This window comes from Eucyclogobius newberryi, unplaced genomic scaffold, assembly GCF_026437365.1.
Source record: "Eucyclogobius newberryi isolate DKJ021-1_F unplaced genomic scaffold, fEucNew1.0.hap1 SCAF_20, whole genome shotgun sequence".
Lineage (NCBI taxonomy): Eukaryota > Metazoa > Chordata > Actinopteri > Gobiiformes > Gobiidae > Eucyclogobius > Eucyclogobius newberryi.
The window spans coordinates 6,163,183-6,178,000 of record NW_027315835.1 but is presented as its reverse complement, the minus strand read 5'-3'; the positions used below and the strand labels follow the sequence as shown (position 1 = coordinate 6,178,000).

Below are 14,818 nucleotides of genomic sequence, written 5' to 3'. Positions count from 1 at the left end.
GTACACAGTTCGTACATTCAAGGTACTTTACTGAACAGGAAAAGTTGCATTCAAATCCCAGTACAAACCAAACTAAATCATGTTAAAATTACTCCTACTGCTTGTACTTGTACTTGTACTACTGCTCCTACAACTACGGCGTGTACCTCAGTGACCTGACCTTTCCTGACTTCTCCTGACCTCTCCTGACCTCTCCCTTCCTGCGCCGCAGAGCCAACCTGAGCGAGTCGTACTTCACAAACCGTCAGGACCGCTACGTTCTGCTGGAGGACTGCTCTCAAGTGGCAGACTTCTTCTCAGATCTTGTGGCTGCCGTGGGCGACGTGTCTCTGCAGCTTCAGCCCGACGACTCCGTGTCGGTGGTGGACGGCATGGTGCACCCGTATAAAGGTACGGCACCGCGCCCACTTTTACCCGGGCTACAACGCTTCCAAAACACAACTCGCTGTTTTCATTCGTCCTGTTTACGGCTTCTGTCGGCTTCAGAAAACACTCAGTTTCCTAACAGTCCATAATAGGATGTCGAGATTATGAGGTTAATCCATAAACGTGATTATTTTGGACATTTTTAGAAGATTTAGATTTTTTTTATCTTATTATTTATTCTAGTTTTAGAAAAGTAAACAAATTAAATTTGGTATTTTTCTTCGTTCAATGTTTTATTTTTTAACAATTTTAGAAGCAATTTTATTTTTTGATTCTTGTTTTAGAAAAGTGATATTTTTTTCCAAACTAAATTTAAATACAATACATATTTTTTATTTTTTCTAGTTCATTATGCTTTTGAAAGTGTCAAATTTCTTTTAAGTGAAGTCATTTTTGCTCAGCTTTTCCTCAAAAAAGTACTTTTTTTTATCTTACTGTTTGTGTTAAATTGATCATTCATAAAGTGTGATTTTGATAAAGCCGGTCACATGTTGAAGAGGGTAAATGTGTGAAGAAAACAGAAAGAAAATGTTGGATTTTATTGTCGTTTTGGTCATGATGTTAATAATCGTTAAATGGCGGCGTTTACTCTCACAATAATTACTAAGCTAACATTTGAAATTGTGACATCCCCGGTCCATAAATTGCTTTTCCCGAATTGTAGAAATGACGCATCAAAAGAGGCGCTTCCCGCACATCGTCTGACTCGCTAAACAAGGAAAAGTATTTGGACAAAAAGTCTTCAAATGTGGTAAAATCGTAGACGTCACTCAAGTATCAATTGTCACCGCATCGTCTGGTTGCAACTTAATTCATCAAAAGGCAACTAGTTCTGTGAGCGTGTACTTTTTACTTCTACTTAAGTAACATTTAGGCAGCAGTATTTGTAATTGAGTACATTTTTGGCCATGGTATTAGTTTTACTCGAGTACAAATGTTCAGTACTCTTTCCACCTCTGCAGCTCGGTGTTGATAAACATCTCTTCTGGTCAAACAATATTCCGAAACGCTCGTTCTAAAATAGCAACCGCGTTTTCTGCGATTGTTTTCTGATTGGATTGTTCTTCGCTTCTCCTCCGTCCGACACATCCATTTCCCCGTCTCTCCTCGGGGGCCGGCGTCCGCTTGACCCCCGCGTTACTGTAATGTCGATGCGAAACGCCGTCGCTGCCGGGAGGTGCGTTCGCTGACCGGACGAGTGCAGGAAAGTGGACCGCTGTTTAGACCTGCTCCAGGAATAAGGCTCTGATGTCAGGCTTTCAGGAACATACGGCATTACATCATCCACAGAGAGGGAGAGAGAGAGAGAGAGAGAGAGGAAGGGGTGGAGGGAGAGAGAGAGGGAGGGGTGGAGTGAGAGAGAGAGGGAGGAGTGGGAGGGAGAGAGAGGGAAGGGTGGGTGGAGGGAGGGAGGGGTGGGAGAGGTGGAGTGAGAGAGAGAGGGAGGGGTGGAGGGAGAGAGAGAGGGAGGGAGGGAGAGGGAGGAGTGGGAGGGAGAGAGAGGGGGAGGGGTGGAGGGGGGGAGAGAGAGGGAGGGGTGGAGGAAGAGAGGGAAGGGTGGAGGGAGGGAGGGGTGGAGGGAGAGAGAGGGAGGGGTGGAGGGAGAGAGAGGGAAGGAGGGAGGGACGGGTGGGAGAGAGAGAGGAGAGCGAGAGAGAGGAAGAGAGGAGGGGAGAGAGGGAGAAGAGAGAGAGGGAGGGAGAGAGTAAACGTCTGTTGCTCTTTCTGATTCTGATCGTCCTGAAATAAAGTTTTACGATAAAACCTGTCGACTTTAATGACACATATTATGCAAATGTGAACTAAAATGAACTAAAATGTTTAAAACAGTTCAGATAAATATATGAGAAACGTTGATAATTGTGAGAATATCTGTTCCATCCTCTTCTCTGAGCCCTCGTCGCCTTCATGAGGCTGAACACTCGCGTAAAGTCGTGTTCCGTGTGTTCAGGAAACAGACAGGAGTTCTCCAAAGCGGCGCAGACGAGGATCATGGATGTGATGCACGAGGCTCAGCTCCGACAGCGGCTGCAGGAAGAGAGGGAGGAAGAGGAAGAGAAGGAGGAAGAGGAGGAGGACGACACGTGGGTGTTTCCTCTGGTACAGATGAAGCCTTTGGGCATCAGTCTGGACGAACAGGTCACTCAGGTCAGAGGCACAGATCATTCACCCTGAGTTTAGTGTGAGAGAAGGTTAAAGGGCCCGTGACAGGTTTATACGTGTTCTGATTCTGACTCTATCTGGTGTGTTTATACCTGTCGTACATGTAAATGATAGTTTTACACCGATCGAGCAGGTATTTGTGGAGAAAACGTTGAAAATCTAGAAAATTATGACAGGAAGTGACATCACAGCAGGAACACTGATACAGGAAGTGACATCACACCAGGGACACTGATACAGGAAGTGACATCACACCAGGGACACTCATACAGGAAGTGAAATCACACCCTCATACAGGAAGTGACATCACACCAGGGACACTCATACAGGAAGTGACATCACACCAGGGACATTCCAGACAGTTTATGCAGAATTTACACAAAGAAACAACTTTTTTTTGACTCTCTAAACATTAATTCAACAAAATAAAGTCGCTCTCATATATTTTTATTTTTCAGATAAAAAAAAGTGACATTAGATGAGTTTTGGCCCTAAAATCTTACATTTTTTAGTAAAACGTTAAATATATAAAACTTAACTGCATTTTAGTTCAGTGAGTCGTCCGACCTATAGGGGGCGCTTTAAGGATATAGCGCCTTTAAACTCAAACTTTGAACTTAAATGACTTCTTTGTGACTTAAATACGGCGTGCGTTGGTGTGTCCAGAGGCTGCTGACCGACGCCGGCGTCGACTCCACCGTCTTCCTCACCTCGGGATACTTCAACCTGACGCGCGCGTACATGCGGCTGGTGCTGGGGCCCGGAGCCGCGTACCGCATCCTCACCGCCTCCCCCGAGGTCAACGGCTTCTTCGGGGCCAAGGGCGTGGCCGGCGCCATTCCCGCCGCGTACGTCCACATTGCGCGGCAGTTCTACGAGCGGGTGCTGCGGCTCGGCCAGGAGGAGCGCGTCCACCTGCACGAGTACCACCGGGACGAGTGGACGTTTCACGCTAAAGGTGAGCGAGTCCGGGTCACGTGACGAGGCCAGGACACGCCTCTGTTGATGTGTGTATGTGTGCGTGTGGTCAGCTCTGTCTGGGGGCGTCGTCCAACTGAGTCCTCTCATTATCACTTTCCTCGTCACGTCTCGTGCTTTCTATAACTGGTGTGGAAGTTCCCCTCGTTACTCTTAGTTCATTAGAATGGGGTTATGTCCAGTGTGTTCTGCCTCGTGGACTCGTTCGGACTCGTTTAGGGCTCATTTAGGACTTGTGTAGGACTTGTTAGTACTCATTAGGACTCGTTTAGATATTGTTAGGACTCGTTAGAACTCGTTAGAACTCTATAGGACTCGTTTAGAACTCATTAGGACTTGTTTAGAACTCGTTTAGGACTCATTAGAACTTGTAAGGACTCGTTTAGGACTGTTTTAGGACTCATTAGAACTTGTTAGTACTCGTTTAGGACTCGTTTAGGACTCATTAGAACTTGTTAAGACTCGTTTAGGACTCATTAGAACTTGTTAGTACTCGTTTAGGACTCAGAACTTGTTAGTACTCGTTTAGGACTCATTAGGACTTGTTAGTACTCGTTTAGGACTCATTTAGGACTCGTTAGGACTCTCTTGAGACTTGACTTGATAGACTGGACTTGGACTCAAAGGCTCAGGCTCGAGACTTGGAGACTCAGTAATTCTCAATAATACACCAAGATCCACAACAATTAAAGGAGTAGAAAAAGCTTCAGTTGTAGTCATCTGGACTCAGTTTGAAAAAGTAGACGTTTCGACTCTCATCCAAGAGTCATTGTCAATACAAAAATTTAGATCGAGAACTCCGATATTAATACTGTTCTTTGGTAAGACCCACCCATTGGGAGGAGCCTTCCTGAAGTAGAAAGAGTTGTTTGTTTCAACAGAAACTCCCCCCTTGTATCTACCGAGCTAGCCTATTCAGAATTTTAATGGGCTATTAGAATCCTCTTTGTCTTTGTGAGACCCTGGCTCAACCACCCTGAGTACCTGATTAGCATCTAAATGGCCTGGTCCTGGTCCTCTACCTTTCCAGGGGTTCAGTAACCCATTATAAATAACAGGAAGATTGAATCTTAGCCCTCCATTTCTGTTTAAAGAAGGTCTTTCTTTTTTAACAAAAATAGCTTCCTTGACTCCTCTTTCAAACCATCTTTTCTCCCTGCTTAAAACCTTCACCTCACCGTCTTCAAACGAGTGATTAGAGGCTTCAAGATGGAGATGCACGGCACTCTGAGGTCCTGAACTAGTATTTCTTCTGTGCTGATAAAGCCTCTGTAGAGGCTGTTTAGTCTCACCTATGTAACGTTCTTTACAGCTTTCTTCACTGCATTGGATCGAATACTACATTGCTCTGTTTTTGAGTCGGCAACTTGTCCTTAGGGTGAACCAGTTTTTGTCTTAAAGTGTTTCCTGGTTTAAAATAAACAGGGACTTCGTGTTGTCTAAAAATTCTCTGCAGTTTTTCCGACAGGCCAGACACATAAGGGATAGAAACACCCTTCCTTCTCTGTTCAGTTTCCCTTTTGTCCTGCTTCTTGGTTCTCTTCACTCTGTTGAGAGCCCAAGCGGGGTAACCACAGGCTGAGAGGGCATTTCGGACATGTTTTTCCTCTTTCTTCTTGCCCTCTGAGCTGGTGGGCACACCTTGAGCTCTGTGTTGTAAGGTTCTGATCACTCCCAGCTTGTGCTGTAGTGGGTGGTTGGAACCAAAGAGCATATACTGGTCCGTGTGTGTAGGTTTCCTATATACTTCTATTTGGAGTTTCCCGTCCTCTCCTCTGATCGTGGCACAATCAAGAAAGGCCAAGCGATTCTCCTTAGCGTCTTCTCTTGTAAACCTGATATGTGGGTCCACAGCAGTGATCAGAGAAGGTTTCCAGCTCTAGTTTCTTGATTGGTACAAAAGTATCATCGACATAGCGGAGCCACAGTTTTGGGGCTATGCCTGAGAAAGAGGCCAGTGCCTTCTTCTCAAAGTGCTCCATGTACAGGTTGGCCACTATGGGAGAGACGGGCGAGCCCATGGCACAGCCATGAATCTGTCTGTAAAATTGTCCCCGGAATTGAAAGAAAGTGGTGTTCAGACAGATGTCCAACAGTTTACGTATGTGTTCAGGTGTCAGTTTGGTCCTTTCCTGTAGGGTGGTGTCTTCCTGCAGTCTGATCCTCACTGCTGCTACTGCATCAGAGGTCGGGATGCAGGTGAACAGGGACACAACATCATATGAAACCATGAGGTCATCTGGGTCCAGTTGGAGATGTTTCACGGGGCCGGGTCGCGGGGGCAGCAGTCTGAGCAGGGACTCCCAGACTTCCTTCTCCCCAGACACTTCCTCTAACTCCTCCGGGGGGATCCCGAGGCGTTCCCAGGCCAGCCGAGAGACATAGTCTCTCCAGCGTGTCCTGGGTCTTCCCCGGGGCCTCTTCCTGGTGGGACATGCCTGAAACACCTCCCGAGGGAGGCGCCCAGGAGGCATCCGGAACAGATGCCCGAGCCACCTCAGCTGGCTCCTCTCGACGTGGAGGAGCAGCGGCTCTACTCCGAGCCCCCCCCCGTGTGGCCGAGCTCCTCACCTCATCTCTAAGGGAGCGCCCAGCCACACGGCGGAGGAAACTCATTTCGACCGCTTGTATCCGCGATCTTGTTCTTTCGGTCACTACCCAAAGCTCATTACCATAGGTGAGGGTAGGAACGTAGACCGACCGGTAAATAGAGAGCTTTGCCTTTCGGCTCAGCTCCCTCTTCACCACAACAGTCCGATGCAGCGACTGCATCACTGCAGCCGCTGCACCGATCCGCCTGTCGATCTCACGCTCCATCCTTCCCTCACTCGTGAACAAGACCCCGAGATACTTGAACTCCTCCACTTGGGGCAAGGACACCCCACCCACCTGAAGAAGGCAAGCCACCCTTTTCCGGTCGAGAACCATGGCCTCGGATTTGGAGGTGCTGATTCTCATCCCAGCCGCTTAACACTCGGCTGTAAACCGTCCCAGTGCATGTTGCAGGTCCGGGTTTGATGGAGCCATCAGGACAACATCGTCTGCAAACAGCAGAGATGAGATCCTGTGGTCCCCAAACCGGACACCCTCCGACCCCTGACTGCGCCTAGAAATTCTGTCCATAAAAATTATGAACAGAACCGGTGACAAAGGGCAGCCCTGGCGGAGTCCAACATGCACTGGGAACAAGTCTGACTTACTGCCGGCAATGCGAACACAGCTCCTGCTCCGGTCATACAGGGACCGGACAGCCCTGAGCAAAGGGCCCCGGACCCCGTACTCCCGGAGCACCCCAAAGGACACCCCGAGGGACACGGTCGAAAGCCTTCTCCAGATCCACAAAGCACATGTGGACTGGTTGGGCAAACTCCCATGAACCCTCGAGCACCCGATGGAGAGTATAGAGCTGGTCCAGTGTTCCACGACCGGGATGAAAACCACTCTGCTCCTCCTGAATCCGAAGTTCGACTATCGGTCGGATTCTCCTCTCCAGTACCTTGGAATAGACCTTATCCGGGAGGCTGAGGAGTGTGATCCCTCTGTAGTTGTAACACACCCTCCGGTCCCCCTTCTTGAACAGAGGGACCACCACCCCGGTCTGCCAGTCCAGAGGCACGGTCCCCGAACGCCACGCGATGTTGCAGAGACGTGTCAACCAAGACAGTCCTACAACATCCAGATACTTTAGGTACTCAGGGCGGATCTCATCCACCCCCGGAGCCCTGCCACCGAGGAGTTTACGAACAACCTCAGTGACTTCAGCTTGGGTGATGGATGAGCCAGCCTCCGAGTCCCCGGTCTCTACTTCCTCTTCGGAAGACGTAACTGAGGGATTAAGGAGATCCTCAAAGTATTCCTTCCACCGTCCGACGACATCCCCAGTCGAGGTCAGCAGGCCTCCAACCGCACCGTAAACGGTGTTGGTGAGACACTGCTTCCCCCTCCTGAGGCGCCGGACGGTTTGCCAGAATTTCTTTGGTGCCGACCGATAGTCCTCCTCCATGGCCTCCCCGAACTCCTCCCAGGCCCGGGTTTTTGCCTCTGCAACAGCACGAGCCGCGGCTCGCTTGGCCTGCCGATACCCGTCGATGACCTCCGGAGACCTACAAGCCAGAGTGGCCTGATAGGCCTCCTTCTTCAGTCTGACGGCATCCCTTACTTCCGGTGTCCACCACCGGGTTCGGGGGTTGCCTCCACGACAGGCACCGGAGACCTTGCGACCACAGCTCCGAGCAGCCGCATCAACAATGGAGGCGGAGAACATGGTCCACTCGGACTCAATGTCCCCAGCCTCCCCCGGGACATGGGAGAAGCTCTCCCGGAGGTGCGAGTTGAATACCCTACTGACAGAGGGCTCCACTAGACGTTCCCAACAGACCCTCACAATGCGCTTGGGTCTGCCAAGTCTGTCCGGCTTCCTCCTCCGCCAGCGGATCCAACTCACCACCAGGTGGTGATCGGTTGACAGCTCTGACCCTCTCTTCACCCGAGTGTCCAAGACACGTGGCCGGAGGTCTGATGACACGACAACAAAGTCTATCATTAACCTCCGGCCTAGGGTGTCCTGGTGCCATGTGCACTGATGAACACCCTTGTGCTTGAACATGGTGTTCGTTATGGACAATCCGTGGCTAGCACAGAAGTCCAATAACTGAACACCGCTCGGGTTCAGATCGGGGAAGCCGTTCTTCCCGATCACCCCTCTCCAGGTGTCACTGTCATTGCCCACGTGGGCGTTGAAGTCCCCCAGTAGAACAACGGAGTCCCCGGTTGGTGCACTGTCCAGTACCCCTCCCAAAGACTCCAAGAAGGCCGGGTACTCTGCACTACTGTTCGGCCCGTAGGCTGCCACAACAGTGAGAGACCTGTCCCCCACCCGAAGGCGGAGGGACGCGACCCTCTCGTTCACCGGGGTAAACTCCAACACGTGGCGGCTGAGCTGAGGGGCTATCAGCAAGCCCACACCAGCCCGCCGCCTCTCCCCGCGGGCAACACCAGAGAAGTGGAGCGTCCAGCCCCTCTCGAGGAGATGGGTTCCAGAGCCCAAACTGTGAGTGGAGGTGAGGCCGACTATATCTAGTCGGTAGCGCTCAACCTCCCGCACAAGCTCAGGCTCTTTCCCCCCCAGCGAGGTGACATTCCATGTCCCCAGAGTTAGTCTCTGTGTCTGGAGATCTGGTCGCCGAGGCCCCTGCCGTCGACTGCCGCCCAGATCTCTCTGCACCGGCCCCTTATGGATCCTCCTGCGGGTGGTGGGCCCACGGGAGGGCGGCCCCACGTCGCTCTTTCGGGCTGTGCCCGGCCGGGCCCCGTGGGGTAAGACCCGGCCACCAGGCGCTCGCCATGGAGCACCCATCCCAGGCCTGGCTCCAGGATGGGGCCCCGGTGACGCCGATCCGGGCGACGTAAACTGCCTTGTTTTTGTTGTCATCATAGAGGGCTTCTGAACCGATCTTTGTCTGACCCGTCACCTAGGACCTGTTTGCCTTGGGAGACCCTACCAGGGGCATGAAGCCCCCGACAACATAGCTCCCGGGATCATTCGGGCACTCAAACCCCTCCACCACGTTAAGGTGTCGGTTCAAGGAGAGGTACTCATACAGTCAAAGTTTAAAGAGTCAAAAAAGTTAATTCTGCATAAACATTAATTCAACACAATAAAGTCGCTCTTGTATATTTTTATTTGTCAAATTCAATAAATTGTGACATTAGATGAGTTTTGGGCCAGTGTTTGCTGGTTAATTTGTGACGTCATCAATAATAAACAGGAAGTGAAAGTATAAACCTTAAAAATTAGCTTTTTAATTTTTTTTTTTAGCAAAATTCAAAATATGTTTTAACTTGACTGCATTTTAGTTCAATGAGTCGTTTGACCTGTAGGGGGCGCTTTAATATTGCTTCCTCATTAAAAACAGAGTACGATTATTGTCAAAAAGAATGTGATGTTCCAACTGCTCAGAGTGGATAGAACTTGTTGTACGTGACGTGTGCGTGGCGTGTACGTGATGTGTGCGTGGGGTGTACGTGGCGTGTGCCTGGCGTGTACGTGACGTGTGTGGGGCGTGTATGTGGCGTGTACGTGGCGTGTGCGTGGGGTGTACGTGGCGTGTGTGTGGGGTGTACGTGGCGTGTGCGTGGCGTGTGCGTGGGGTGTACGTGGCGTGTGCGTGGGGTGTACGTGGCGTGTGCGTGGCGTGTGCGTGGCGTGTATGTGGCGTGTGCGTGGCGTGTGCGTGGGGTGTACGTGGCGTGTGCGTGGCGTGTGCGTGGCGTGTATGTGGCGTGTGCGTGGCGTGTGCGTGGCGTGTGCGTGGCGTGTGTGTGGCGTGTGCGTGGCGTGTATGTGGCGTGTGCGTGGCGTGTACGTGGCGTGTGTGGCGTGTGTAACGTGTAACAGTGTTTTAAACGTGTTCCAGGTCTGTGGTATTACCTGAGCGGACAGCCCCGCCCCTGCCTCACTCTGATAGGCTCGCCAAACTTCGGGTATCGGTCGGTGCACAGGGACCTGGAGGCTCAGATCGCCATCGTCACGGACAACGAGGAGCTGCAGACGCAACTGCAGGAGGTGAGCCACACGCGAGGTCATAACGTCTGACCTGTGGGCAGATCCTTTAACACGCAACGGTCTGAAAGTCACATTTACCTTACACGCCAAGATGAACTGTCAACGCCAAGATGAACTCTCAACGTCAAGATGAACTGTCAACGTCAAGATGAACTCTCAACGTCAAGATGAACTGTCAACGCCAAGATGAACTCTCAACTGTCAACGCCAAGATGAACTCTCTTGAATCTGCAGCTGCTTAAACTAGAGTTACGGTTATAGAGGAAAAAACATGACAAATTCACGATTATTGAGCCTGTGACTAAACGACAGTGAAATCTTACATTTTCGTTCATTCTCGTGTTCTGACGTGTGACTGTTCAAGTCTGTGATCGACTTTACGAAAAAAAGTAACTCTCTGAAAAACAAACTTGAATGAAAAGGGTTATTTACAGTTAGGTCTGTTTAATGTCCCTCCCGTGTCCAGAGGGTCTGAACCGGGCGCGGCTACAGCGATTGCTAACTGTCTTGCGCCCCCTACAGGAGCAGGAGAGGCTGTACCGCCGCTCGTCCGAAGTCTCCAGCGCCACGTTCGAGCGCCCCGACCGGCACGTCAAGCTCTGGGTCAAACTGGTCACGCCGCTCATCAAGAACTTCTTCTGACCCCGCCCCCGCAGGTGACGCCCACTTTCCACCGCCGCGTCGCACCTTTCATGTTTCACGCCAGTTTGAACGAGACCGCTAAGTCAAAACCGCTCGGCGTAACGGTTCGGACTAAAATACGAGGCGTTTTGTATCATTCCGGATGTTTTTAATGCTCAGGAAAACATATCTACGTGAAACGAAAGCTCGATCTTTGATTTTCACCGTTGACATAAATGAACTATAGTGTAATTGTTTGAAATGTTCAGAAAGTGGTGACATTGTTCAACCCCAGAGACTGTTGACATAAATGGGCCAATCGCAAACCATTAATGATCGGGTATTTCCACAACGAGAACGCAGCGTTTTCACTTTCGACCGCGACCTATTGAGAGCACGATAATCGCTGCAGGTGTTTATTTACTCTGCTGAGAACGCTTGGGACGGAGCCAAAGAACATCAAGGGTTTAGTTTCTCTATTGCCCGAGCGTTTAGCCCTCGACTGAAGGGATCTGGTTCGAGTCCCGGCGGTCTGGTCCCGGCGGTCTGGTTTGAGTCCTGGCGGTCTGGTCCCGGCGGTCTGGTTCGAGTCCCGGCGGTCTGGTCCCGGCGGTCTGGTTCGAGTCCCGGCGGTCTGGTCCCGGCGGTCTGGTTCGCGTCCCGGCGGTCTGGTTCGCGTCCCTGCGGTCTGGTTCGCGTCCCTGCGGTCTGGTTCGCGTCCCGGCGGTCTGGTTCGCGTCCCGGCGGTCTGGTTCGCGTCCCGGGGGTCTGGTTCGATTCCCGGCGCTCTGGTTCGATCGAATCCCGGCGGTCTGGTTCGAATCCCGGTGGTCTGGTTTGAATCCCGGCGGTCTGGTTCGAATCCCGGCGGTCTGGTTCGCGTTCTAAGTGAATCTGGCGTTTTTAAAGTCTGAACTCTGAGGCTGGTTTTCCTTCGTGAGTCTGAAGAGAACTGACCTCAGACACAAACAGAGGATTTACAGAAACACTGGATCACTGTGGTCAAGTCCCAAAAACCACCTAAAGATCCTCAAACTCTGGACCAGGGTCGAAACCATGAGTCAATAATGATGAGGAGAACGTGGTTTAGAGTAAACTATGGACGAGACACGAGACCAGGAGCTAAGAGGGTCTGAACCAGGACTAAACCAGGACTAAACCAGGTCTGAACCAGGTCTGAACCAGGTCTAAACCAGGTCTAAACCAGGTCTAAACCTGGACTAAACCTGGACTAAACCTGGACTAAACCTGGACTAAACCTGGACTAAACCGGGTCTAAAAAAAAGGGTCTAAACCGGGTCTAAAAAAAAGGGTCTAAACCGGGTCTAAAAAAAAGGGTCTAAACCGGGTCTCAACCAAGACAACACCAAGACAAGTCTGTCACAATAATTACTACATCGACTTCTCGTTCTTTGGTTCTTCGTTTATCGCGTTTACATTTTTTTTAAGTGGAGTAAATGATTTTTAGATTATTGAAACAAAACATTCTTAATTCTGCCATTTATTTATTAATTTCTTTCTTCAGCTTTAAGTTCATTGTCCCAGGTTAGGTAAGTGCACATTTGTGTCAGATTAAATGTTGAACCCTCACCCTCGATGACACTGGCCCTGCAGCATTTCTGACACTTGCAGGAAACACAGCGGCACATTTACTGTAAGGGGGCGGAGCCACTCTGACATTTGACTTTTGTCTTTTTGCCAAAAGGAAAAGAAAGGATGTTGTTTGTATCGTGGACAACAAAAGATGTGATAAAGAGATTCAAAACGCGCTGAACAAAGGTCGGCGACTATTTTTTTAGCTCGGGACGTTTGTTTTTTTTAACCGCGCCAGAGGGAAGCGTGAGAAAAAGATACAGTTCTAAAAGTGATATGCAAAACAGAGCCAGGTGGAATAGTAAAGGTTTTAAAAGAAGCTGAGGTGGAAACCGTCTTTTTACGGCGAATGTTGTACTAAAGTTTCAACATATGTGACCGAAATAAAGAGGGAATTACACAACGTTTAAGATCTCTCTATTCCTGGTTTGAGCCGCGCAGTTGTTCTGATCGTGTTTAGACGGGAGAAACGCTCGAGAACGAGTCTGGAGGTGATTTATGGAGTTAAAAACAGCAGAAAAGTCTCAGTCACAGGTAGAATATGACATCACAGATGGAGGAGATTCAGAACGGAGTGTTTCTGAGGCTCGGAGGGGAGAGGACTTTATCACCGGGATTCATCAAACTGTGAATGAAGCTGAACGTGACTCCAGCTGAGTTTGTGACGAGGAACAGGGCGAGAGAACGTTGCGGGAACGGAACGATGTGAGGACGATGCGGGAACAAAATGGGAAGGGAACGATGCGTGAACGATGTGGGAACGATGCATGAACGATGCGAGAACGATGCGGGAACGATGCGGGAACGATGCGTGAACGATGCGGGAACGATGCGTGAACGATGTGGGAACGATGCGTGAACGATGCGAGAACGATGCGGGAACAATGCGGGAACGATGCGGGAACGATGCGGGAACGATGCGGGAACGATGCGTGAACGATGCGGGAACGATGCGAGAACGATGCGTGAACGATGCGGGAACGATGCGTGAACGATGCGTGAACGATGCGGGAACGATGCGGGAACGATGTGGGAACGATGCGTGAACGATGCGTGAACGATGCGGGAACGATGCGTGAACGATGCGGGAACGATGCGTGGACGATGCGAGAACGATGCGGGAACAATGCGGGAACGATGCGGGAACGATGCGGGAACGATGCGGGAACGATGCGAGAACGATGCGTGAACGATGCGGGAACGATGCGTGAACGATGCGTGAACGATGCGGGAACGATGCGTGAACGATGCGGGAACGATGCGTGAACGATGTGGGAACGATGCGTGAACGATGTGGGAACGATGCGTGGACAATACGATACGGGAACGTGACGAGAACAATGCGAGTGTGTGAGAACAGGGTTAATTTAGTATAATATGTGTCCTTTAAAGTACTAATATGTTGAGTGTTTATCAAAGTTCTAATGAAACGTTCTCCTCAGAAACAGCTGGAGAAACATTTTTCGAGCACAAAGCTGCAAATGAACAAAGTCCTTTAAAGTGTTAAACATGAAACACAAAATGTCTGAAAGTCGCTTTATAAAACCCTGAATAATCCTCAACTTTATTATTAAGTGTATTTTTGTACAAACACATGCTTCATTTACTTATTCAAAAGTTTTATGAATACACTTCTAAATGTCTGTAATCTGTGTGAAAACCGATGCTCTTGCGCTGTCATTTACAGTCCGTGTCTCCCTCTAGTGGCCAAAGTGTAAACGTGTCCACGGGTTCAGCATGAAGAGAAAGGACTGTTGCCATAGTGACTAACAACTTCAAACTAAATATTTTAACAGAAAACCATCATTAGCGCACAATGAACCAAAAATATTAGTTTTTTACAGTCAATACAAAAAATAAAAAATAAACAATTATCTTTCTGTGTAAATAGTCTAATCTAGAATCCTTCAGGTGTCATTTTCAAACTTCCCATCCATCCATCCATTTTCTACCGCTTGTTCCCTTTCGGGGTCGCGGGTGACTGGAGCCTATCCCAGTGACTTCGGGCCTTAGGCGGAGTACACCCTGGACAGTGGCCAACTTGTCGCAGGGCATTTTCAAACTTTTATTCAGTTAAAAGTATATTTAAACTTGTCGACCACTGAAATAATCGTTAGTTGCAGCCACATTAAAAATATTTGTAGATTTTTCCCCTTCGTAACTTTTCCTGTGGCGTGTAATAAGTCTGATTATAACTTTAACGTGTCGCTCTCGTTGCAGACGCTGCCGGTTTCTCAGAGTCTCGATGTTTTAAGGGAACATTTGACGCGCAGAGACTCGTCCTCATCATTTCTATTGTCGACGCCAAACATTTCAAAGGTTTTGGCTGAATTTGTGTAAGAAAGATCAACTTGAAAAGGCCTTAATCGTGTAACGTGTGGGATTGTGTTTGTGAAGAGATTTTTATTTGTGGGTTTTTACTTTTAAAACAACAAAGACCTGGTTTAACTGTCGCCAGAAGGAACATTTAGA

At 49.6% G+C, this 14,818-nt stretch overlaps 1 protein-coding gene across 1 annotated transcript in view; it reads left to right on the top strand.

Annotated features, from left to right (window-relative positions):
* pgs1 (phosphatidylglycerophosphate synthase 1) overlaps positions 1-14,582 on the top strand; it is a 29,984-nt gene extending 15,402 nt beyond the window's left edge. The window contains exons 6-11 of the mRNA XM_072455652.1: positions 212-390; positions 2,378-2,574; positions 3,256-3,547; positions 9,984-10,132; positions 10,655-10,788; positions 14,567-14,582. Of these exons, the coding sequence (XP_072311753.1) occupies positions 212-390; positions 2,378-2,574; positions 3,256-3,547; positions 9,984-10,132; positions 10,655-10,774 (937 nt within the window). The 3' untranslated portion in view covers positions 10,775-10,788; positions 14,567-14,582. The remainder of the gene's footprint in view (positions 1-211; positions 391-2,377; positions 2,575-3,255; positions 3,548-9,983; positions 10,133-10,654; positions 10,789-14,566) is intronic.
* The last annotated feature ends 236 nt before the right edge of the window (positions 14,583-14,818 follow it).